The sequence below is a fragment of the Baudoinia panamericana genome (assembly GCF_000338955.1).
Source record: "Baudoinia panamericana UAMH 10762 unplaced genomic scaffold BAUCOscaffold_9, whole genome shotgun sequence".
Taxonomy (NCBI): domain Eukaryota; kingdom Fungi; phylum Ascomycota; class Dothideomycetes; order Mycosphaerellales; family Teratosphaeriaceae; genus Baudoinia; species Baudoinia panamericana.
The window spans coordinates 1,082,034-1,105,564 of NW_006911265.1; the positions used below are offsets into that span (position 1 = coordinate 1,082,034).

The following is a 23,531-nucleotide window of genomic DNA, read 5'->3' on the forward strand; positions in this document are numbered from 1 at the left end:
CTTGCAAGCATGGAAGCTTCACCCTTCGCGCGCCTCTCGCCTGAACTCAGGAACCTCATCTACGAATATGCCTTCGCCAGCAAGTATGCGGTGACTCTTGAACATAACAGAATACAGCCCGGTATCAGTAGGACCTGCCGTCGGATCCGTGAAGAGTCGTTGACTATGTACTATGCTTCAACAACCTTCAATGCTCATCTAGATGATGGCCCGACAACACCAGTGTCGCGTTGGCTAACCCATATTGGCCACTGGCACTCACTACTGCTTCAGAGGCTCCAAATCTGGGACATGCACATGCTAAATGCCACCCTCCATGGTCTCGAGGCCACCCAGCTTCTGCTACGGAACGGTGACGAAGAAGGCACGCCGTTGACGCTTGTTCCTACAGGCTCCTGGCTTCTGCATCAAGGCTGGTACCTCAAAGACATCATCATAGCTTTACGCAAGATGGATCTGGAGCTGCGACGGTTTGCCAGAGTCTTGCCGCCTTCCGCGCAGTCATGGCCAACATCGCTGTTCGCTATCACGCCTTCCCCGCGCCCGAGGAAGGATGATGTCGAGGGTTGCTACGTCGTGTTGAGAGATGTTCTGGCGCATCTTGGTTTCAGTATCGACATGATTGAGGATGTAACCGAACCATTACGCCACGCCGGGTGGCCGGTGGCAAACCCTCCTGTGGGAGGTGAGTGGAAGATCGAAGTGTCGCGCAAGCCACGCAAGTACTATCTTACCTTCAAGCACAGCGAATTGCATACAATCAGGCAAAGCTTCAAACCGCCTGAAGATGCTATGGACGTTGCTGGTTTGTAGTTCGATGAAGATGCCCAGTATTTCTATCCTGACCAAAAATGTCTTGACGCACGCTACGACTGTGTGCTCATGACCATGTCCGTTGTTCTACTATTATTCATGATTTCCGTCGTCGCATGGCTTTTCCGGCCCAGTGTAGCAGAAAGACAGTGTAAAGCCAATATCACCGTTCGGCGACTTTCATCGATCCACTGTTGGAAAAGTCTCCATGGACCTGCCCGTATATCTAATCTGCCTCAATCTATCCACGTGTTACAAAGTCAGGACGTTGTTCTTCATCCCTTTAACTACGGTACCTCCCATCACCCACAGTTTGTACATCTAGTCACTGAGTCGGACGCTTGCGTGCCCCAACGCTGAACCGTCTCCACACTTTACCAACCAGACCGGACATTAGGTCGACATGAGTGCCTTCAGAGAAGCGAACAGGAAGGCGTTCAAGTGAGCTTACTCTTCCTGGTTCAGTGTATCCAGCAATCTGCTGACCCGAGGACAGCGATCTCTCGGCAACCTACAACGCAAAACCGTGGCAACATAAGCTCTCGCAACAGGTCAGTGATGCCTTACAAGCTCGCAGAGACTGGCTCGGCATCCAATGGGCCCAGTCAAACAACAAGTACGACCGCGACGTCAAACTTCTGGACTATGCATGTGGCACCGGCGCCATTACGAGAGCTCTAGGTCCCTATGTAACCACGATTCGCGGCATCGACATTAGTGAGAAGATGGTCGAGGAGTACAACAAAGCCGCTCAATCATCTGGACTGTCTACCGAACAGGCCCGGGCCGTCGTCGGCGATCTTGTGGCAGAGACGGTACCTTCCCACCTTATAGGCGATGACTACCAGGACTTCGACATCGCGATCATTGGATTGGGCTTCCATCACTTCGAGAACCCGCCTCTAGCCGTCCATCGTCTTGCAGAACGGCTTAAGCCGGGTGAAGGCGTGTTGGTGATCATTGATTTCTTACCATTTAGTCATGAGCGAAAGGTCGAACAGCAGTATCGCGAGCAGAATCCGGGCGCTGACTTCCCGGAGATGAGCCACACGATCAAACACGACGGCTTCACGGAGCAGGATATGCGGAGGATGTTTGGTGACGCTGGACTCACTGACTTTGGGTTTGAGATTGAGGTGGAGCCGGCGGTGATGGAGTTGAAGTCTGGGACGCGAGAGCGGAAGATTTTCATTGCAAAGGGGCGACGAACAGGTCATGCGTGAGCCTACTGTTGCACGTAATAGCCTGAATGCATCGCAAACGCAGATGTACAGCGTAGTCGATAAGTAGTGCCTACGGGTTCAGTGGTATAATGTCTAGACATGTCTTCAGCCAAACGCATGTTCCTCCTCACCAAGCACTCTATCTTCCGGTATTCTTCCACCGTAAACACCACCATCGAGGATCCACCCCTCATTGTCATCCTCATCCATCTGCACTCTCCGCCACATGGTCGACTTCTCCCTCACCGCCTCCTTCCCTTTCTCCTCTCGCGCCTTCGGCCTGATCATACCCTTTGCCAAAGGGTTGTTGCTGAACGCGCCCTTGGCATTACCTTCCGGCCCTGGCGCTTTGTAGTCACCCGCGTCGACCTCAGCCTCGTCATCGGGGGAGAAATCAGGCTTCTCAACTTCGGCCATACGACGCACAACCTTGCCGCCTTTGAGATCGATGGAAGCGACTACCCTCCGCTTCTCGTACTCCGGCCTCGCATTCCATTCCATCTCCCGCAAGACTTTTTGCTGGCGCTTGAGCTGTTGTGCGCGCTCGGCTGGGGAAGCCCACATGTTCGTGCCGGCGGTCGGGATATCATAGTCGGCAGCCTCGTCGTGGATCTGCGTCCGACGAGCGTTGTTGGCTTGGAAGTTGAGGAGCTTGTCGCGATGAGCCTTAGCTTTCTGCGATGCTTCGTCCTCCGACTCGACCGGAGTGGCTGGAGCTGACGACAGTGGCGACGAGCGAGCAGAGTTCGAAGCTTGAGCGAGGAAGTCACGGCCGGTGTAGGCACGAGCTTTGCCAAAAGCGACGTCAGCTTTCTTGTGCGCGGCGTTGTTGAACTTCTGCCTCTCCTCTCCTCGCTCATCCTTCAGTACGCGGAGCACTTTGTTGATGTCGTCTGGGCTGAGCAGTGGCGAGCCGCAGAAGGTACATGGAGCCAAACCTTGCTTAACGCAGATGATCTTACCACAGTTGAGACAGTTGGGTGCGATATCGAGTAGCGGGTGGCGAGTAGCCATGCAATTGCACTTGCGCTTGTCATTGTCGGCTTCACTTAGCGACATTGACGGGTTAGTCTGTATCTCGAGGCTTTTGATTGCGCTGTCAAGATCGGAGAGTGTGGTGGAGGCACCATGCATCGCTGTGCCGCCAGAGATGTTGACTTTGGCCTTCGGTGCCGGAGAAGTCGTGCGGGACGTGTTAGTCGAAGCCGGCTTCTTGGGAGACAATGAGTCCGAGATTAACGGTCCGGCGGCTGAAGGCGGAGCTTTCGACGTGATCGGGTACCGTGTAGCTGAAGCGTCGTCTGTGATGAGCGGCAGCTTCGTCGCGTCTGGCGCCCGGTCATGCAACGCGAGATTGTCCGCTACTTGCTCCTTGTGCGCCATCTTGTGTCTCGCGCTCGTTAGCATGTAGTCTTCTTCGTCTCGCTTGACATAGGCTCCGCCCACGCTGCCCAAACTCTCAACCTGTCGTGCCGGTAAACCATGTATGTTCGCCTTCTTCCTGCCACCTCTGCCTCCGCTCACGCCTTCGCGTCTATCTCCGCCGCCTCTGTGGCCGTCACGGTTCGTCTGCGAGCTCGTCGTTGGTAGTGTGCTACTCCGTCTGTCATGGTTGCTTGTCTGTGCCGGAGGTATGGTGGTCGCAGGCGCATTCTGCCGTCTTTGATTGAAGCTCGAGATGAACTCTAATGCCTTCGCATTGTCTCCCAGCAGATTCTTCAGATGCTCCGCTGCACTCTCTTTGGGAAGTGTGTCCGTGTACTGAACAATTTGCTTCAAGCTCTCCTCATCCAGCGGTAACAGCTGCTGCAAGCGTGGGAGAGCCCAGGTCTCGAATGAGACTGCCATGCTTGTGGGAGTTTTGATGATACAACGATGAGAGAGATATACGTTGGATGAGTTGTGCGTGACATAAGATTGGGTTTTGACCGTACCTCGGGGAGTAATACGTAGCGATACAGCTTCGAGCACCTGTGGGAGGCCGAATACGCGCGTACCACGGGCGGCAATAATCGAAGACGACTATGAGATGAAACGACTTCCACTTGGAGGCACTCAACGGCCCGTTGCCGTGTTCACGTTGACTGACAGTACGGGGAGCGCCGTGCGGACCGTCGCCAGCTCAGATTCAACCTCAAAGTCAGAATGGGCTACTATCATCGCAGTCGCATCGTCGGTAGAGAGATGGGCATCATCGACAAGTCTTGAATTGTGGCATCTTGGCGAGATCAGTGGGTGGTGATGGCATATTCTCCACAGCATAGCTATTCGACTCTCGCTCGCCCGCGCCTCCTCATTTTCTGCGACATAAGCGATCGCTAACAATGCCACCCAGCAGTCATCTCGCATCTCGCGGCAGATGGTATCGCGCCCAAAGGAATAAGGTACCGCTGCTTTACCGACCGTATACCGACTACAGCCGTCCAGATGCCGTAAAAGAAGCCGCTCAACAGTCGAAGCAATTAGCCACCCATGGAAGCAGTCAACGCCTTGCGCAAAGTCCGTGACGATGAGCCATCCGCTCCATCATAGCAGTATCAGTAAGATCAAGATTCGCATCAACCACGAGCGCAGCCGCCTAGGAGTCCTGCTCTTTGGCTGCCGGCATCGGTGGCAGGTCGTCTGTCTGAACGCCGACGTCCCTGACTTCGCCATTACGCCTTCTCATCTCCTCCTTCTCTGCGCCGGTGGTGACAGTGCCGTCATCTCTGGTACCGTCTGCTGAACACGTCAGCCTTCCCATTCACATCGGTCCACGATTCAGAGCTTGAACCATGCTCGTATCCATCCGCGTGCGCTCGTCCCCATGCGCCACCGCCTGCTGCGCAACCTGTTGCTGGTACGGCGGCTGCTGGTGCTGTTGCTGCGCTCCGGAGTAAGCAACGATATCGCTGATTTTCACGCCCGGATGCGCAGCGTTCACAGCAACCATGCCACCTGGCGACGGCGTGCCGCCCCAGTACTGCATACCAGATTGAGGCGCAAACGAGGTTGGAGCAGCAGGCGCGCTAGGCAGGCCACCTTGCGGGTGAGGCGAGGACGAGGCACGCGAAGCTTCATAGGGTAATGCGCTTTGCGGCGAGACACGAGCAGGCTGCTGCATGTAGAGCGGTTGCGCGGAATGGAAGGAAGTAACAGAAGAAGCAGGCGACGCACCAGCATGGTTAAGACCCGATGGGTCCGGGTAAGCGTACTGCTGCGACCCACGCTGAAGTTGCGCTTGATCGGCTGGATTGGGCGGCGGCATGGTTGGCGTGTGCGGCTCGTCGTTGGAGCGCTTGCGGCCGGCTGGTAAACTTTGGAGGGGCTGCATGTTCGGGCCCTGACCTTGCGGCGGCGGCCCGTACATGTTGGGTTGCTGGTAGCCCTGCGGTGGCGGCGGGTACTGGCCGCCTTGTTGCTGCTGAGGCGGCGGGTACGGATCACGATTGCCATGTTGAGGAAGGGGCTGACCGTATGCACCGTAGAGTTGAGTGTTAGGTGGTGGGTTTTGACCACGCCAGACGGTGTGCGCAGGCACGAACGCTTGTGTCTGAGCGCTGACCGGCGTAAACACACATTCTTGGGAGAAGCGCTGACAGTTGGTGCAGCGCCCGTCCTCCGACTGATCGAAGCCAGAGCAGCGAATCTACGCGCACGTGTCAGCCATGCGCGTCGAACAAGCGGTCAGTGAGGCGCGTACCTTCCGTCTGCGACAGTATCGACACGCGATTGCCGTACGTTGACGTGGCGCCGGCTGAGGTTGCGCATACATTTGTTGGGCCTGGTACGGTGGCGCGTACATTTGCGGCGGCGGCGGCAACGTTGCGCGATACTGCTCGGGATGTGCAGGCTGGAGGGTCTGCATAGCCGGACCACCTTGTGGGACTGCTTGCGACAGCGGCGGGATCTGATTTGGCTGCATCTGCTCATGCGGGTGTGTGTCAGCAAGGGGATCAGATGCGAGGGCAGGATCTATGGAGGCCATATTGAATGACGGTCTTTGGGCGCGTGAATGATGTGAAGTAATTGTTGTGGAGAAAGAAAGCAAGGTGCAAGGTTCAAGATGAGAGAGACAACCGCATAGCGGTAAAAGTGGTCACGGCTTGGCGCTCCGCAGCTTCGCGCAACTCGAAAGGCATGCAGGCGCGACTCACTTGGTTGCTCCTCGGCGTGAATGCGCCGTTTGGAGGTTGCGGTGACCACTGTGGAGGCGGCGGCTGCGACGTCGAAGGACTCGCGTTTGGATTCCATTGCTGCTGCTGCGGGGGTGGTTGATACATCCTGAAATCGTATGTCCGTGAAGGTGCGGCAATGGTTGTGCGCGTCGCGTGCTGACAAGGGTCCACTCAGCAGCTTGGAAAGACACGGAAGGCTGTGCGACACTCGTTGATTCGGCACAGCGCAGCAACACTGTTGTGAATGTCTGCAGATGGCCGACTTTGAGGTGTCACAAGGTGCGGGCCGGTACGTGAAGAGCCGTTCGATGCGCGCTGCACGATGAAGCTACTGCGAGACAGCCTGCCGAAACTGCTGCTTGTTCGACAGCTGGTGTAACCAGAATCTGTCGGACCGGCGCGCAATGTTGTGCAATCAGCAGCAAAGTGAAACGCGCAGCGCTGTTTGGCTGGTGGGAAGATGGTGTATGTACACGACCGGCGGTAGAAACGGCGGGAGAAGAAGTAGAAACGTTCTGAGCGACCCGACAGCGAGGAGACGAGGCCAGAAGGTTTGGTGCTGATAGTGGGGTTGCGGAAGCCTTAAGTCACGGACCCCGTGTGATGAAAACAGGCCTTTCTCGCTTTGGTTTGGCTCCCTGAGAAGGCCCGGCGCCGATGGTGATAAACTGTGCTCGTGCGTCCGACTCCGACACAAACTGTGGTTCCGTAGGCCTTCCTTCGTGCGCTGACACTTTTGGTGTGCTTGCTGCCGCGCTAGGAGGCGCAGATCGTGCCGCTACCGAGTGCGCCGACTAACGCGAGTTAAGGCGCGACGAGCGGGATGTCCGCCCTGCTACAGCGCGCACCCCGGGCAAGTGGGCTCGTTTATTTGCAGCTCCCAGACCCGTGCCGCAATCCTCGCCTGCGAACCGCGCTCTGAGTGGTCGAAGGAAGACAGGTCAGCCGCGTGGTGTTCGCCGCTTCGACACGCAAGATTCTGGTTCTGCCCCACTGCGCCGAAGAGTGGTTACGGCGAAGAGACCTAACAGAGCTACGCTGATTCGTCAGCTGTGATCACACCATCCTGGCAAGCCCGATGCCCAGCCGATACAAAAAGCGAGATTATGATGATGCAGTCACCGAGCGGCGACTCACATCAGCTGAACACTAATAGAGTGTATGCAGTGTTATGCGAGCCAGTCAGAGATGCGCAATGGATGCAAGCTGCGCGCACTGTGCGTCGGATAGTGGCAAGGCCGCAAGGAGCGGGCCCTCGCGTATTGCCCTCGTGGCAGCGCAGGGATTGGCGCTAGCTGCAGCGTTCGCACCTTTTTCTTGCCATTCTTGGATACCCGTCGGCTCCTGTAGACAAACCCACCTATTACGCGAGAGACGGAACTCACCTGGTTATGGCGTGTCGAACGATGGTTCAGTTGTGATGTAATCGGACCTTGCCATGCAGAGTTAGCTGAGATGCAGAAGATGTAGCCTGCGAGCAACAATTCGGCATGACTAACGAATCACAGAATTTGCTTGCTCGAATTTGGGGAAATTAGCCGGGCTCAAGCCATTGACGTGGAGGGAATCGGGAACGAACCTACAAATTTGTCAAATGACTCCGTCCACACCACTGCGATGCCAATTCTTTTGGCGGTGCGCGGCAGCAGCGGCACGCTCTGGCTTTCTCGGAAGCAAGTTGCGTTTCGGTACGAGGGCAAGAGGACCGAACCTTATGGCGCGAGCGAATCACCACAGTAGCCGCGAGTTGCCAGGTGTGTTAGTGACACTTGAGCAGGTAGACCTGACGATTCACAGCAACGATCGTGCTTGTGATCGTCGACGTGCTTGCTGGGCCGTGTGGCCCTGATGGCTCGGACACGCGGCCCGGACGGAGCTCCAGCACTGCTCAGCAAGCCTTCCCACTGTAGTGGCGAGTAGCCGGTGCTTGCCCAGTTCCCGAACACGAAGAGATATGGGCGCAAGGATGGGTGAGTGGAAAATGTAATGAGGGTAACGACGACGTACGAGTTGAGACTGAAGACAGACTGGCCGCTGGTTGAGAATGAAGGACAACTAGCCGTGAAAGACTGAATACTTATACGCAGCTACCAAGAGGCACGAACGCGCTGCGTACCGACTGCACCTCGTCGCCGATAAGGTACGGATCGATGCGACCAGCTGCTTGCAGAAACCATATCACATTCGCACCCTGTTAGATCTGCATGCATACCCTTCGCATGTCCGCGAGCCACCGTACGTACACGGCGTTATTGCGTGTGAGGACTTTGTGTCATCCAACCCTTCCGAACACGGCACGGCGCGCATCGTTCGAGGTCTTGAGCTTCTGCAAGACCCCTCCTAACCTGTGCAAAGCGCTCTCTCACTCTGCGACAACGGTCTAGGGACTTTGATCGACTGATTAAGCCTCTGATCGATGGTTTCGAGCATTTGTTCACAACACCGCTTTCGACGATCCTCGTGCAAATACTGCAGCGTACAACATCATAGCTGTGCCGCAATGCAAGAACATGCATGCTAACAGCTTGTGGGTCACGACACCGGACAAATGTCGCCTCTGCAACGCGTGCGACGACCGACCAAAGCAGACGTGCATTGCTCATGCGTGGTGATGATCGATGCATGGTCGAACCTTATTCCGCCGGACTCGGCCCGTCGCCAGGCGCCGTGTCTGCTGCTTACCGCTTCGATACATGCTTCTTATCGCGTTGGGATTCCGCCCGATTCCCCTCAGGGCGTAGACACTATAAACATTGCGGTTTCGAGAAGTTGCCAACCAGTGTAGCACTACCTCAACCGGCGAAACCGTTGTTACAGGCGCGTGTGAAAGCTTACCTAGTCAACGCAGCAGAACCCTACGCCTAATGCGCGATCCCAAGTGAAATGCATTGCCAACGCATTGACATGTAAGGCAAACTTAACAGGACGTCCCATGAGACCGTTCGCAAGGATGCCCTGCCTGGTGCAGGTGTGGAACGGCGCAGCAGACACGGAGGCCCGCAGACAACTAATCCAGGTTGAGGTCAGATGACCGAGCCTTCATGTGCCCACCCCATGCGGTCCGAGCTGTCAGGCGTCGGCGGGTGCATGGAAACGGCCTAGCGCTTCCACTGATCCAACCGCCGTGGTTTGACCGATTGCGCTTCCGAGGTGTCTCAACAAGCACAACGGTATCGTTTACAAAAGAATCAGGCGTCACGCTTCACATTCATATAGCTCGAAGCAAAAATCATACTCTTCCAATTTTGCCGCGCCCCCAGATTGCATCGGATGATCCCCAAAGCAGCCGGTGTCCGTGCGTCTACCCACAACGATTGAGATGCAGAGAGTGTCGATCGTCGCTTGCATACATGTCGCGGTTCATACTTTTCCCAAGGTGCGATGCAAAGCAGGTACTGGTAAGAGTGAGCGGTAACATGCGGCACAGTGCGCCATCAAGCGTAAGACGCAGCCATGGCACAAAAACTTGGCCACTAACTGTAGGAATGTATTTTTCCTCGCCCTTGTGCTGGACGATGAATGGCCGGCGAACGCATACACGCGTTTGCTCGTGTGCATGGCAATATCCCGGATTCAGTAGGTTCCCAGCATCCCGGCTTCTAGTCCTCGGCCTCCTCCTCACCCTCATCGGCCGAACTCTCTCCGTCCATGTCCGTATCCTCAATGGATGCCGCATCGTCGGGCATGACAACAGAGTTGAGATATGTGATCTGTCGCCCGCGGAGTCAGCGATGCAATGACTGCTTTCGTGAACCTACGCTTCACGAATGTATCGCAAATAAGCAGCTTGGTGGAGTTCTCGAACAGTAACGCAGCCACTATCACATTCTCGTCCTCTCGTGCAACAACCTATCTATGCGAGCTGCGAGCCGCTTCGCGAAGGCTCGCAGACGAGCCGGCGGCGCAACGGAACATGCAGCAGGGATGTGATGGCGCGCTACCGCGGGAAGACACAAGTGACTTACGAAGGGCTTCATGCAAGCCAGCAGCTCCGCAATTCGTTCCATCCCTTGTGAGCCAAGCACTTCTCCATCTTTCAATTTCGTGCCGACTGTATAGTTTCGAAGGCGTAACAGCTCAATGTCTTTATGGTCTGCGTCAAAACCCTAATGTACTGGTCAGTTGTGCATTGCAAGCCCCGAGTCAGCTATCATCTATCAACAGCCGCCATGACGATGTGATGAAGTTTCTTCGACTAGCTATCTGCTGCAAGTTCGGTTGCGATAACCAGGTATGGCCCGTAATGCGTAGCGAATCGGATATTACGTGTTGTAAGGTGCGCGGCAAATTGGCTTTCGACCGTGCCTCCAGCGTACCAGACTTCACAATGTCTTGGAAGCCTCATCGTCAGGGTCCATTGGGTGGCAGGAGGCATCCAGCGCAACCGCTCAACCTGTGCTCAGTTGCCGAACGGTGCTCGCGGAAAGAAATGTTGTGTAAGTAGCTTGACCCAATTTTCCGCTTGTCAGTGTGAGGCGTCATCCCCGATGTGAGTGCCATCGCCTGGGCCGCCCTCTCGGTGGCAAGAAGGCCCGCTGCCGCAGCTGACACGGGGCTCGCCCAGGAGCATCGCGGTTCTCACTTTGTCGTCGAACCGTTGTACCTCCAGCCATTATTGATGTTGTGGACAATCTCTTCACCGAGCGGTTTCTCGATGGCTAGCTCACTGGGACCCTCGAGATCATGGTTGCATTTTGTTTACGCGGACGACGTAAGGAGGGACGGCAGCGTGACATCCACTCTAACCTTCCAAGACAACGAGCACACCTCGCGCTCGACCATCACGTAAGGTGCAGACACCAGATTGGGTTCACGAGAGACCTCATCGCCTGGAAAGAGATGCAGTGACTTACCTTTGGCTTGGTCTTCAACGCGTTCTCGCTGTTACCAGCAACGAAGGCCTCGACGGCTTTTGCTTCGTTTGCCGGCGCGCCTGAGAGAAAGGCCTTCCTCATGCCATCGTTCATTAGAACACTCTTGATCCGTTGCGGGTTGTTGTCGATGTCGGCACGTATGGCAGCGGTAGGCGCGGCTTCTGGATGCCAAATGCCTCCTCCTGTCCAGGCTTTGTCAGTATAAATGCACAACGTGAGAGTCGCTATAGGCTGCGACTGTGGCTGATCTGGCGAGGATGTAGACGGCGACGACGAATCCTTCCAACGCTAACACTGGCTGCACACGCTCGTAAAGCAAACCGTTCCTCACGGGTTGCGAACAGCAAAGTCCCTGAGACACGCGTCGAAGATCGGTCTGAGATCTGCATCTGCAACGACCTTCATCCGTACCGTTGACTCGACCGCACAATCTGCAATATGCGCCTGTAATGAAGTACGCGGAAAGATGTACGCCGTGAGGCCCTGTTTTGGACAAAGACAGGCACCGCTTTAAACACTCCAGAAGTTGAGTGCTTTTTGAGCAGTTATATCGGGATGAGCGGCCTTCCATAACACACCAATCATGGTCGCAATGTTCGCGATCCGTTGCAAGAGCAGGTCATTATTTCATAATCTTCCGGACAGTCTTGCGCAGCTGCTGTCCAAGATCGTGGGTTGGCGTGGCGTATTCAGTGTAAAGGGCGTGATCCCAGGCCTTGGGGTGATTGTAAAATCGAGTGGACTACGCTCCTTGACGAGTCCCGTGGGCGTGAGTGGGAGAGATGTGCGACGCAGTGGCATAGTCTGCCAGAACCGCATTTGGCGCATGGCGCCCGGGTTCACTCGGCCAGGGTATTGCCTTCGACCGGTACTGTCACAATCCTATTGGTCATCAAGAATCATTTATCCCGATGCGCTGGCTCGAAGATGCGGCAACCTGTGCAGTCGCAAAGCTTTCAGCGGCGGCTGCACGTATACAGCATCTTTCGCAGCACGACCTCCCAGAAAGCGCAGTTTTCATCCCCACGGTATGTGCGATCCCATCTCAACAGCATAAGTGCTTCATATTGACGGGGATGATTGACAGGCTCGCAGAGTGCGACGGGCTCATTGCAGCGTCCTACTATGGTTCCCAGTAACGCGACCACCGCTCTTTGTCCATCGTGTGTATGCGCACCCTTGAGTTCCGTCCGCTAGTCGCGGTTCAGCACATCTTCACAATCCCCTGAACGGCGTATTGCCAGGCTTGAAAGCTGCCGGCTTCCAGCAAGCGCACAGTCGACATTCCTTCACCGCTCAGCTCACCGCTCAAGAGTATAGCGACTACCAGAAGGACCATGTTCGACGCCCTGCACAATGGCCGGAGAACAGCAAATACGCATTCGAACTGCTGGGAAGAGCGGACGTATAATATAGGCGGAGGGTCGGCGGTGCAAGAAGGTGCGGATTAGACCGGCGCGAGACACTCCAGGCTTCAAGAATTTGGGTATGCCACGGCAAACACTTTTGGCACTTGCGTAGGAGGCAATCTTGCGGAGCCAGCAACATCAATGTCAATCCTTGTTACTTTCGCCGTTGCCTGGCATGCTGATGCTGCTGCTCCTTCAGCCATCCACACCGCGCTCCCCCAAACGGCACCCAGAGTCAGCTGCAGCCAGCCCGCGCACCGCGCGCCGGACTCACAGAGTCAGTTGAGCTAGCGGATCGGCTCACTTCGCGAAAATCCCGTCAGTGTAGGGCTTGTTGTGGCTCTGCTGTTGTGTTTACGGCGGTCTCCAAACCTGTCCTAACATGCTTCGTTGTTTTTATGTTCGCGGAGCTCAATGACAGTCCAAATTCGGCCAAGCTCACCTGACGCGGCCAGTTGCTATCCAGCGCTCTCACCTAATCCGCCGGCGATCCGTGGCGGATTAGACGATTGACCACTGCATTCCAGTGGCTGCAATGACAGGAAGAGAAATTATATACTGCAATCTCCGCTCCCATTGTTGTAACAAGGGTGCCAGGTCACGACGAGAAATGATGAAGTACGCTCAAGGGAGCTGCCCAGTTATATGGAAACACAACCCTTGCAGTCTCTCATCAAGGAGAGTTCGGTGCTTTGACATCAATAAGACGCTTGACTGATCGCGCCGTTTCCCCGTCGTGATAGCAGGACACTTCATCGACGGACAGCATCAGAAAGGCGCCGCCTGCGTTCGCGTACTTCCAAGCGGCGGCCATGCGAGGCTTGTGCGCTTCCGGAGACTAGGTTGGTTTGACCGTTTGACGGCTACGCATTGAAGGGCACGAATTGCCAGAAATCATGTGCACAATCCTTTCATAGCGACCAGTGAAAAGGTACTTACCGACAAAGCTCGCATCATTCGGAGCAATCTGGACGTAGTAATGGGCATACGGTCCTTTCCTGCCTGTGCGTGACTGCGTGGGTGTCACACATGAGCGCTTGCCTGATTGGCCTCAGATGTGTCGTAGGCAACACTCACCCATGCTGTCACCAAGAAGTAGTGTCAATGCACGGCTCATCCGGTGCTCCACAAGATTGGGATACGTACCGGCGGAAAAGTATGGCTGTGCCGCCAATGCATGGTTAGCGCGGGTCGCAATGCATACAGACGCAACACGGGTGGAGGCTGCTGAGCCGATCCGTCCCCCTACGAAACGGTCCGACTCACTTTATATGGCGTCGGGTCAGGTGAAAACCTTCGCTTGCGGTGAGTATCCGGTGAGAAGCCCACCTGTAAAGCCGTGCACGGGACAAGCCATACCCTAGAAGGCGTCAAACCGGATTCGGTGTGGATTGTCTCGGCACTCACTAATATCGCGGTAAATGCGGAAAACCTTGAAATCAGCACAGATGTCGTTCGCGGTGAGTGCTCGATACGCACAATGTCCTTGACGGGCAGTTCAGGAATAGTGTCATCAAGGTCCATTAGTCGTTGTGTCAGTCCCTCCACAAACGAGAACCAGTCGCGCTCGGCCTGACGGAATTCCGCATCGTTTACTGCAGGCCTACGTTAGCGCACTCACTTTCGAGTAATAAGCTCCACGCCATAGCTCTGCCATTCAATGCGTTGGCAGCTTGCAGTACAACGGTCACAGGATCAAGATTCACCTATCCGCATAACTGTGGCGAAGTCTCAAAGTGCGCATGTAATTTGATGCATTGCGCTGCGGCTTCTGCAGGATCCCTCGCGGAAGTTGCCCGCTGAATCAGTCCGAGTATTCGAACGAGGTACGTATACCGGCGGCGCAAGCATTCAGACGAAAGTCCGCGTGAGAGATATCACAAATGCTCAGAAGCGAGCCCAGCTCCGCTGTAGAGCCGGCCTAAGCGGGGAGCATCCGTACGATGATACGCTGACGCCCCGACGTGATGACTTACCTTTCAGCCATTGCCGGTCATTGTGAGCCTTGAGATCCTTAAGGAAGAGCAAAGTGTTCGGATGTATCGTTTCGTCACTGTACGGGACCTTGCCCGCAGATCGAGCCTTTGGTTTCTTTATGATGACCTGGTTGCCAGGTCCAAGGCCGGCCTTGACACCGGGTCGCCAGAGTTCACTATCCTTTGCTTTGTCGACGCTAAGGTTAGCTGTACGTTTGCGAATGCTCACCGACTTTCGACGTTGTTCCGGCAAGTCACTCTCGTACTCGGACTCCTCGCTGGTCTCGGGCAAGTCATCATCTATGGAAGCCTTGTCGAAGTCGGAATCCTTATCATCATCGCCAGGCGAACTTTCGTCCGGAGTGTGTATGTCGCCTTGGTCAACTTTATCGCCGGCATGCTCGAAGTACTGACTCTTCGTGGGCGTCGGCCTGGCAGGTCTAGAGCGTTTTGCCAGCGGCACGGTCGTAGATGCTGCACGCTTGCGAGTCGCAGTCATCTTCGTACCTGCGGTGAGGCGCCCTGAGTTGCGCGCCATGTCTCCTTCTCGAAACACAGTGAGGCTTGTCTCCCCAGTATCGCAATGCGAGTGTAGAAGTCGGAAGCCTTAAAATGATCTCTCCATTAGTCGCCGCGCGCTTCGCATCGGCAGCGCTTGGATCGCGCCTGAAGCGGTCCGCGCCGGTGATGAAGCGCTTGGCCGTGGGAGGTGATTATCGCTTCCTGATACACGGCTTCCTTCCTCTTCTCCGTTTTTGGAGCAATCGTGAGTACGCTCATTTGGCAATGAAGTCTTTGCGTCGTACAACATCATGCCAGCAGGCTTCCTTGAGCGGAAAGCAAAGATTCTCGCCGACTTAGCAATACCTGACGCTCAGTATCACGATTCGTCCCCGAAAGGCACCGTAGACTCTGAGATTAGAGAGCTCATCTCCGACATCAATGCGTTACCAGAGTACGTGACGACCAGCAGCTGTGCCGGCCGTATTACAGTCTACCTTGAAGGCTTCAAAGCCGCGAAAGGTGGCGGACGGTGGCTGTTCGCCTCGCACAGTCCGATCAACATTCCAAGAGAGGAAGGCAGCGTGTTCGAAATGTTTGGCCTAGCAAGATCGCCACTCTCTGTACCACCTCAAGCGACCAATGCAAGGTTTGTGCATCTCAAGTTTGAGCCGTTGGTAGGTCAAGGGTTTCAGCATAGAGTTTCTATGGAGAACGTATCCGACCCGTTGTACCCATCCTTAAGACAAGCTCTATATCATGGACCAGCTGACACTCTTCGAGATCTTGCATATTCTCACAGCCAATCTCACGGCTGCGCAGCATGCTGCTTCTGCTGCGCTAATAGCAGGTTTCAGAGAGAGCGGTATTACCGGCATAACAACAGGCGGCGCCGAAACCTCGAGCACGCCAATGGTCGCCGTTCGAAGCTCAGGCCTAGCCTTTGATTGTGTTATTGGCTTCGCCGACGACGTGGAGGGGTGCACTATGCCAATGGTGTCTGAGGCTTACCTACGAACCTTGGTCGAGGTGGCGAACCAGAGGTTTAGTACCAATGCTGAGAGACGGCAGAGATTCGCTACTGCGCTACTCAGACGCTGATGCTAGGCGGCACAGGTTCGCTGCGCGCTGCCGAGACGCTGGTCCTTAAGCACACGCGCAACGTTGTATACTAATCAGTCAGGGAAGGCGACGTGGTAAAGGATTCGACAAGCTGAGCAAGACAAACGGCAACGCTACATTTCGCATCATATGCAAGCTACACCCCAATTTTCCGAGAACGCATCAGCTTCCTGAAACTCCTCGGAACTCCTCGCCAGTGCTGCAAACATTCTTTGTCACGCGTCCGTCTATGCCCAGATCTATCATCATTCCTCGTCCCTGAATGGTCGGTCCACCATGCAGTCGTGCATCAACGATCCCTCAACGCCCATCCATGCATGTATATTCACCTCGTCGCGAACTTGCCGACCATGCGCGAACACTCATTTAGGCTGTCCAGCCAAACCGCCTTACTCATCATCATCCGTATCAGGCGGATGCGGCGTGCCCTTCGGACTGTTCAGCCACTCAATATGCCTCAACCGTCTCCGCACCTCGCGCTCCTTTACTTGCGCCCGCGTCAACTTCTTCTTCTTCTTCGCCTTGAACTTCATATCGCCGCCCTCCGCCTCGCTAACCTGCGCACTGCCATCCGGGGTGCCATTCGTGCTGGGTCCGGCGGAAGACACCGCGCTCGAGCCACCCGCGGAAGACACAACGCTCGACCCTGGCCTGCTGCTGTCCTCAAAGCGGTCAAGGTTGATGGCCAGATGGCCCTTCTGCGTGAGTCGGCCATTGTCAACATGCCACTGTTCTGGACACAGCGCGCCGACGAACTCCTCGTTATGCGAGATCATGACCACGCCACCCTTGTAGTCTCGGATAGCGACAGCAAGACCGCCCAGCGAGTCTCGGTCCAGGAAATTGGTCGGCTCATCGAGCACAAGCAAATGCGGGTTGTTCCACATAGCGCCCGCCAGTACAACCTTGACCTTCTGCCCACCCGACAATCCCGAGATCTCATTGTGGTTCGCAATCTCCGGGTCCAAACCCACATCGTCAAAATGCTTGCTGATGATCTTCGGTTCGAGCACCCGGAAACCAAGACCCTCGCGACTCGCCTCATGATCGTCAAACTCCTGGATGAGCTTCTGGAAGCCCCACTCCATCAGCGTCTCGCGCGAAATTTGTGAGTTGTGCTTCGGTAGCCAGCCGACCCACTTGACCTCGTACTGGAAGCTCTTCTTGTACTTCTGGCGACCGATGAGTGCCTCAACTTGCCGCATGCCTTTGCCATCGCCGATGTCGAAGCGCTTCTCCATTTGCTCTTGGTCTTCGGCTGTGAGTTGCCGAGTTTGCTTCATCATGACTTCGCGGTCGTCGCCGTTTGCGTAACGCCATTGTAAGTACTGGTTTGGCGTCTTCTCTAGGTGCATCTCAACGTGCTCCAAAGCGTGCTGCTTGATGTAGCCAATGCGGAGGTTAGGGTGTTTCTCGACTTTGCCTGACTGTGGAATGACTTCGCCGGTTAAGACTTTGATGAGAGTGGACTTGCCGGCACCATTGGGGCCAATGATGGCAACGCGGCTGCTGAGGGACAGGGATGCAGAGACATTGTAGAGATTTGGTTTCGCTGCGCCGGGGTAAGTGAAGGTGCAGTCGGTCATACGGAGGATGCTACGGGTGTTGCTTTTCACGCCGGTCAGGATACCTGGAGGTGGGAACTTGAATTGCACTTGTGTGGCCGAAAGCGTGTAGTACGCCTTCGCATCCGGCTTCTGCTTGACGAAAGCCGAAAGATTGCCACGATAGTGCACGAGCTTCTTGTTCTCGTAATTATAGATATCCGTGCAGACTTCGTCCAAGAAACCAGAATCGTGCGAGACGATTAGACTCGTGATCTCGGTGTGCGACTTTAGGTACTCCTGCATCCACTTCACATTGCCGACGTCAAGATGGTTCGTCGGCTCATCCAGTAGGAAGACGTCTGCACGGAGAAGCATAGCACGAGCCAAAGCGAGCTTCATCTTCCAGCCACCGGACAGAGTGCCGACCAGTTGCTGCTGCCGACCTTCAGGGCCGGCGGTGAAGCCGACCTCTTCCAAGACCGCAGAGATGCGTTCCTTGCCCTCCGCTTGCAGCTCGGGGTCGCGAAGGCAGTACTCTAGAATCGTGATGTCTGCAGCTTCGCCTTGGTTGTGCTCTACGAAACAAGTGCGGACCTCGTCTTGGGGCGGGAAACCGTCTAGCTTGCCGGTAGCTATCGAGCGCATTAGGGTGGACTTCCCGGCACCGTTACGGCCACACAGACCATATCGGTGACCTTTCAGCAGTCGCAGGTTGGTGTGCGAGAGAAGCAGCATACCGCCGTAACCAAGCGAGAAGTTGGCATTGACGACTTCGACCTCGCCGTCGTCCTCCTTGATCGGAGCGCCGAATTTACGCTTGTCCTCGTCGACGTAGAACTTGTGCACGGCTTCCGCAACCGCATCCGCCTTGCTGGAGTCCATGAGCCGTTGCAGGTAAGGTCCGGTGTTCTGCACGACACGCTCGAGAGCGCGCTGGTTCACATCTTCTGCCACCAGCTCGGAGATGTATTGCTTGACGTGGGTCCAAATATCTGCATCTCCGGGATAATCGAGCAATCCGCCATTCCGCTGTACTTCCTTCTCCAGCACGGCCAGTACATGTTCCGGCAGTGTTCGCTCAATAGCTTCAGCGGCTTTTGCGTCGCCGTTCTGCCCTTCACCCATAGCCTTGACCATGACATCCAGCGCCCTCTGCCCGATCTCCCGCACCTCAGGTAGCGAAGCATTGTCTCTCACACGCTGCACACCAGGCATCAACTTGGGCAGAAACGCTCGAGCCTCCACCGGATCATGCACAAGTCTTGTCAAGTTCTCTACCACGACCGCAGTCTGCCGCAGAACTTCCTGCGTAGTAGTGGGCGTGTTCAGTGATCGTTCAAGTAGCGGCGTAACGAGCGCAAGCACGGGACTCGTGACCACGGTCACGAAGGTGGTTTGGCTCAGTGCATGGATCGCTTTTCTCTGTGCTTCGGTGCTCGGGTCCTCCATGCTCTTGATAAGTAATGGTATCTTGGGGCCGACATCGTCATTCTGTAGGAGCGTGGTGAGACTGTTCATCGACTTGATAGCCTGCTTCGAGACCTCTGCCTTCAAGTCGTGCATGCCTGCTTCGACGGTCGGTATCAGCCGGTCTAGCCACTTGCCCATCGCTTCCCGCAACACATCCTTGTCCTTCTCTGCCTGCATGCTGTCCATGCCTATCTTGGCCTTGTCCGCCATGCGGCCGATCAGCTCGAAAGCGCCTACTGTGCCTTGCCACTTGCCGGTCTTCTTGCCCAGATACGTCCTAAGCAACGGAAGCAGTCCGAACACCTTTGCTTCTGACGAAAGATTGGTGAAGAGTGCATCAAGAGCGTAGCGTGCCCCCTCCTTCACCGCACCCTGCTTATCTGCAAGCGCGTCTAACGCACATACAACCAGCGCTTGTTCTTGACGTGTGAATATGACCTCGCTCACTCTATCCTTGGGCGGGAAGCGCTCGAAGATTGCGCCGAGTGCAAACATGGCACCCTCGCGCTTCGCTGCAAGCTTCTTGTCTGCAGCCGCTTTAAGGTTATCCGGGATGATGTTGTAGCCATAGAGTCCACGGAAGCCGACGCTGTTAAGCAGAGCGTCGGTGAGCGCATACGAAGCGTCCAGTGACTCTTGCGACGTCTTCGACGTGTAAATTTGGTTCGTTAAAGCGGCCACGTCGTCCGGCGACGGTGCAGCGTCCTTGCCGCTGACCATGATTTGGGGAGCCATGGGTGGCGACTCGTGGTGCGGCATGTCACCTCCAAATTGTAAATCCTAAAGAAGAGTCGGGAGGAGCAGCCTAAGCTGCGAGTATTCTTTGCGGAACCAGTGTGCACTAGGATACTACAACTTGGACTGTTCGTCTTGCTTGATCGGGTCCGTCAGGTGGAGTGGAGAGGGTGTGAAATGGTTTACTTGTTTAGAAAGGAAAACGTTGAAGATGCTAGCATCTTGAGAAATATTTCTGAGTTCGGTCCCCGCCGAACCAAAAGCGTCGGAAGAGGCACGAGCTTTTCTCGTCTGCCGTTTCAGCCCTACGACAAGAGACTCGACTAAGCGCGGCTCCATTTGAGCAACACATCAGACTCATGAAGTTTGAAGCGATACGACTTGCCACAGACTTCGATTATTTCCCTCATGCCCATTACATTGGTGTAAAAGACAGATGAGCAGTGGTGGTGCGGCCACTGGCTTAACGAGCACCACCCTTCCCACGCTCATCGCCTCGCATAGCGGCTTGAAGCCTACTGAAGACCCCCTTTCAACTCCTCCGTTTTGGGAACAGCCAGTCCGGGCCCGTTAAAAACCCAGCCGTTCCGGTCTTCCACGAACTCTTCCTCGTCGATCACCTCCCAGTCCTCATCGCCATTCTTAGAGCCTGCAGCCTTGCCACTGCCATCGCATCCATTATGTGCGCCCGAAGCGGCCGACAGCACTTCCTACTCCTGCTGTTGATACGGGAATGCATGCTGCTGGGCCGCCGAAGTGAAGCCAGGTCCGTTTGAGAATGTGATAGAGTTCCTCAGACCGATCTCACGCTGTGGAGCATAAGAGTGCGCGGCCGAACCCGATTGCGTGCTGCGCGAGGCCCTCTCTGCCGCAGCGTAGAAAAGGTCATGCCGCAAACAAGGCCCCGCGATCAAACAGCTTCTGCATCCCTCATAGATCCCAAACTCGCGCATCATATCGAGCTGGTCTCCACGCCACTGACGTCGCGCGGCCTCGTCTTGGTCTCGTTCCTCATCAGTGCGGTACACGGCACTGCCTTGCGCAAAGCCTCCAGCCTTGTTCTCCGGGTCGGCGCCAGGCTTGTAGAAAGCGTCCGCCCGCCTCGGCTGAGCTGCTTGGAGCTCAAGCTCGTTGGAAGTGGGAGATGAGCTTGCACGCCTTTGAAACGCAGGCAGTAGGCGCCGCTCGTGGTATGCGTTTGCGCCTCTGCTATTCATCCTCCGCTACAGTAACCCGGTTCTGTAGCCTGCTGAAACGACGTCGTGGCTAAAATGTGACTATTATGTCGCTTATCCGTGTGTTTGGAAGGAAATAACCAATATCGGGCTGTGTGCGAGACATGGTGCAGGCTATCCTAACTCTGTAAAAGTCGGACCACTCTGGTGAGAAGCAACGGTAAGTCGCTTGTGTTGCAGCGAAGCATAAAGCTTACCTCTCAGAAGCTACAAAGTGGAAGCGGAATTCTTCTCAAGAGTAAGTCACTTGCTTCACAGACCAGCCTGTACAGGCCTCGGCCGCTCTTAAGAAGGAGCTTCACGACACAGCCGTTTCTGCATCATAGTGATCCTTTGCCCTTGGTAGATCGAGTCTACGTATACATTAGGAACGGTCGGTCCCAGTACTCGTTGCATAAGCTATTGGCTGGGATCAACAAAGTGTAGCATCATCTGTAAGACGGTCATATGAGTTGGGCATGTCGAACTCCAAAATTCATGCGCAGCATTCGTTAATCGACTTTCAGCCACGCGGAGGAAGCAGTGCGCAGCCGAATACGCTCGAGAGCGTATAAGACCTGAGGCTCGAGGTCAAGCACTCGTTTTGGTTGAATCACGAACCTGGGACCTTCTATGGATGTTCGATATGGGTAGTGTCTGGCCCGTGTGCCTTTGCGAAGAATGTTGCAGATACGCTGCATTGACGGGGTCTCTGCGGCGAAGACATTTCTGTCTCTGTGGCGTAAACGTATCTTTCATGGTAGCAACATCTTCTTACCTGTCAAAGAATAACGTGCCTTGCAACCAGGAACGCTATTCAACTTAGGAAAGCTACACATCTTTTCTGGCTTTCAAGCGTAACCTAGCAATGAGATGTGTTCGCGGAGTCTTCCAATTTCGTCATGCGTCCGAGATTTGGAAGGTCAAGGCCATTACCTGGCTTGCGCGCATCAGGACCACCTGCATTTAGCATTACCTAGCTGCTCAAGGAGCAAATTTGAATATGAGCACGGGCAGAGTTAAGATGCATGTTGCGATCTGTGCGATCTCCTTTCTCCGCGATCGGACCGTGGCGGCCACGTTGTGCTCCATAATTAGCCGGAGCTGCCGCTGTTGCAGAAGCCTTCTAGAAGAAGACGTTGGCCCGGGAATCCGTGCGACTATTCGATCAAGAACGATAATCCCCAAGCGGACCCGACCGATAAAGCAAAACATCGGTCAGCGCTGAGAGATGCTTGGGCTCTGATGCTTGGAGGGCGTGAATCACGCTGCACGCAGTCTACAAGCAAAGCTCCCGTCCCCAGAGTGGCAGCCAGCCGGTTCGCACGTGTAGCGCTACTGCCAGCCGATGCGTCAGTAACTGACCGAACAGGGCGTTGCCGACAGGCCAACCACTCTCTTACTGGTAGTGAACGCATGGGCGAGTAATATGATGCCGAAATGATATGTCTAGGATGCGGGATGTCCCTTATTAGAAGAAACGGAAGCTCACATCAGCGCTGGCAGGGCGTGTACGGCTGCCCGGAACCTGCTCATCATTAAGCAACTGTCAAACTTGACCATCTGATCAATCATTGAGTGAGCGTAGTAAGCCAGGTTAGGCATGACGACCATGGTACTACGCGGCGCATCCCCTGTCGATCCCGGTTCATGCGGGTACTCGTCGCCGTAGCATGATTCGTGCACTGTACGGATACCGATTCACGCCCTATTCTGCGATCTCACGAACAAAACAAAGGAAGAAGAAAGCAGGGCCAATCCAGGCAATTGCCTGTTCCTGAAAGTCGGCCCACTGTTCAGAGCAGACGCTAAGCTGTCAGCCACGATGCGACATGGGGTTGACCACGAACACTACTGACGCGTGCATCAGCATCGTGCGACGCAGCAACGTAACTGTTCGCTTCTGCCGTACCGAATCGGCAGATGAAAACATCATTCCGCGGCGTCCGGTGATTCTACGCGAAGCTCAGTGCCGGGTTTGACAGGAACCTAGCATGTTCAGAGACAAACCACCGGTTGTAAAACGATGCACCGGTGGAAGGTATTGAGCGGCCGACCGTGAAGGCGTATTCTACCGTCGTTCTCTCCTGTACGCCTTTCAGAGAAGCCGAAATGAATATGTCTGTGTGAGCAATGCACAGTCCCGGAGTCACCGCCCATTGCACGGGTCCTTTATGCGTGCCATTATTTTCGGTCGGCCGCTTGCCGTCATGCAGGTAAGCGAGTGCGATGTCAATCTTGTCATGACTCCGAAACAGGTGAAACATCGGTCGTCGACCTTTTCGACAAGGACACCAGCTGATGCTGCTGATCTTGCGCCACCCCATGCCCCTTTCTGTGCGGGTGCCTGACCATCGCCCTGCCGAGCAAGCGGCCGGCTGGTGGAGAACCTAATTCGGCCGTTGACTTTGACGGTTGCGCATGGCTTGCAGCAAACTCCTTACAGACAGCTGTCCACCACGAAGCATTGCGCGCACTCCGAGAGTGTGC

The 23,531-nt window shown here is 55.3% G+C and overlaps 9 protein-coding genes across 9 annotated transcripts; 4 read left to right on the forward strand and 5 right to left on the reverse strand.

Annotated features, from left to right (window-relative positions):
* Positions 1-9: 9 nt before the first annotated feature.
* Positions 10-813, forward strand: BAUCODRAFT_141096 (uncharacterized protein; the record flags this gene model as incomplete). Its single annotated transcript, XM_007680322.1, has 1 exon — positions 10-813. One exon carries the CDS (start codon positions 10-12, stop codon positions 811-813), a length of 804 nt encoding a protein of 267 aa, XP_007678512.1.
* A 202-nt stretch (positions 814-1,015) lies between these two features.
* Positions 1,016-2,089, forward strand: BAUCODRAFT_563881 (uncharacterized protein). The gene is made up of 2 exons (XM_007680323.1): positions 1,016-1,254; positions 1,310-2,089. Exons 1-2 carry the CDS (start codon positions 1,217-1,219, stop codon positions 2,034-2,036), a joined length of 765 nt encoding a protein of 254 aa, XP_007678513.1. The 5' UTR covers positions 1,016-1,216; the 3' UTR covers positions 2,037-2,089.
* Positions 2,090-2,141: 52 nt separating this feature from the next.
* On the reverse strand, positions 2,142-3,884 carry BAUCODRAFT_74281 (uncharacterized protein; the record flags this gene model as incomplete). The annotated part of the gene is made up of 2 exons (XM_007680050.1): positions 2,142-3,544; positions 3,599-3,884. 2 exons carry the CDS (start codon positions 3,882-3,884, stop codon positions 2,142-2,144), a joined length of 1,689 nt encoding a protein of 562 aa, XP_007678240.1.
* Positions 3,885-4,590: 706 nt separating this feature from the next.
* Positions 4,591-5,791, reverse strand: BAUCODRAFT_36098 (uncharacterized protein). The gene is made up of 2 exons (XM_007679909.1): positions 5,627-5,791; positions 4,591-5,519 (listed from the first exon to the last, which is right to left on the reverse strand). Exon 2 carries the CDS (start codon positions 5,383-5,385, stop codon positions 4,780-4,782), a length of 606 nt encoding a protein of 201 aa, XP_007678099.1. The 5' UTR covers positions 5,386-5,519; positions 5,627-5,791; the 3' UTR covers positions 4,591-4,779.
* Positions 5,792-7,302: 1,511 nt separating this feature from the next.
* BAUCODRAFT_124426 (uncharacterized protein) lies at positions 7,303-7,619 on the forward strand (the record flags this gene model as incomplete). The annotated part of the gene is made up of 2 exons (XM_007680324.1): positions 7,303-7,361; positions 7,424-7,619. The coding sequence occupies 2 exons, from the start codon at positions 7,303-7,305 to the stop codon at positions 7,617-7,619; spliced, it is 255 nt and encodes an 84-aa protein (XP_007678514.1).
* Positions 7,620-9,548: 1,929 nt separating this feature from the next.
* Positions 9,549-15,054, reverse strand: BAUCODRAFT_36106 (uncharacterized protein). The gene is made up of 6 exons (XM_007679910.1): positions 14,453-15,054; positions 13,956-14,071; positions 13,416-13,488; positions 11,047-11,249; positions 10,159-10,299; positions 9,549-9,903 (listed from the first exon to the last, which is right to left on the reverse strand). The coding sequence occupies exons 1-6, from the start codon at positions 14,988-14,990 to the stop codon at positions 9,793-9,795; spliced, it is 1,182 nt and encodes a 393-aa protein (XP_007678100.1). The 5' UTR covers positions 14,991-15,054; the 3' UTR covers positions 9,549-9,792.
* A 142-nt stretch (positions 15,055-15,196) lies between these two features.
* BAUCODRAFT_564046 (uncharacterized protein) lies at positions 15,197-16,182 on the forward strand. Its single transcript, XM_007680325.1, has one exon. It carries the CDS (start codon positions 15,265-15,267, stop codon positions 15,898-15,900), a length of 636 nt encoding a protein of 211 aa, XP_007678515.1. The 5' UTR covers positions 15,197-15,264; the 3' UTR covers positions 15,901-16,182.
* Positions 16,183-16,464: 282 nt separating this feature from the next.
* Positions 16,465-19,812, reverse strand: BAUCODRAFT_124430 (uncharacterized protein; the record flags this gene model as incomplete). Its single annotated transcript, XM_007680326.1, has 1 exon — positions 16,465-19,812. The coding sequence occupies one exon, from the start codon at positions 19,810-19,812 to the stop codon at positions 16,465-16,467; it is 3,348 nt and encodes a 1,115-aa protein (XP_007678516.1).
* A 445-nt stretch (positions 19,813-20,257) lies between these two features.
* On the reverse strand, positions 20,258-21,517 carry BAUCODRAFT_36118 (uncharacterized protein). The gene has a single exon (XM_007679911.1). It carries the CDS (start codon positions 21,042-21,044, stop codon positions 20,538-20,540), a length of 507 nt encoding a protein of 168 aa, XP_007678101.1. The 5' UTR covers positions 21,045-21,517; the 3' UTR covers positions 20,258-20,537.
* Between the last annotated feature and the right edge of the window lie 2,014 nt (positions 21,518-23,531).

Excerpts from the sequence above, each read along its gene's own strand:
- BAUCODRAFT_563881 (XM_007680323.1), top strand. The coding sequence starts at position 1,217 with ATGAGTGCCTTCAGAGAAGCGAACAGGAAGGCGTTCAA. Across the intron at positions 1,255-1,309 it reads GCGAACAGGAAGGCGTTCAA|CGATCTCTCGGCAACCTACA; the intron begins GTGAGCTTACTC and ends ACCCGAGGACAG.
- BAUCODRAFT_36098 (XM_007679909.1), bottom strand. The coding sequence starts at position 5,385 with ATGTACGGGCCGCCGCCGCAAGGTCAGGGCCCGAACATGCAGCCCCTC.
- BAUCODRAFT_36106 (XM_007679910.1), bottom strand. The coding sequence starts at position 14,990 with ATGGCGCGCAACTCAGGGCGCCTCACCGCAGGTACGAAGATGACTGCG. Across the intron at positions 14,072-14,452 it reads TGACCGGCAATGGCTGAAAG|TAAACGATGCGGAATTCCGT; the intron begins GTAAGTCATCAC and ends GTAGGCCTGCAG. Across the intron at positions 10,300-11,046 it reads CGTTGAAGACCAAGCCAAAG|GGTTTTGACGCAGACCATAA; the intron begins GTAAGTCACTGC and ends CCAGTACATTAG.
- BAUCODRAFT_564046 (XM_007680325.1), top strand. The coding sequence starts at position 15,265 with ATGCCAGCAGGCTTCCTTGAGCGGAAAGCAAAGATTCTCGCCGACTTA.
- BAUCODRAFT_36118 (XM_007679911.1), bottom strand. The coding sequence starts at position 21,044 with ATGAATAGCAGAGGCGCAAACGCATACCACGAGCGGCGCCTACTGCCT.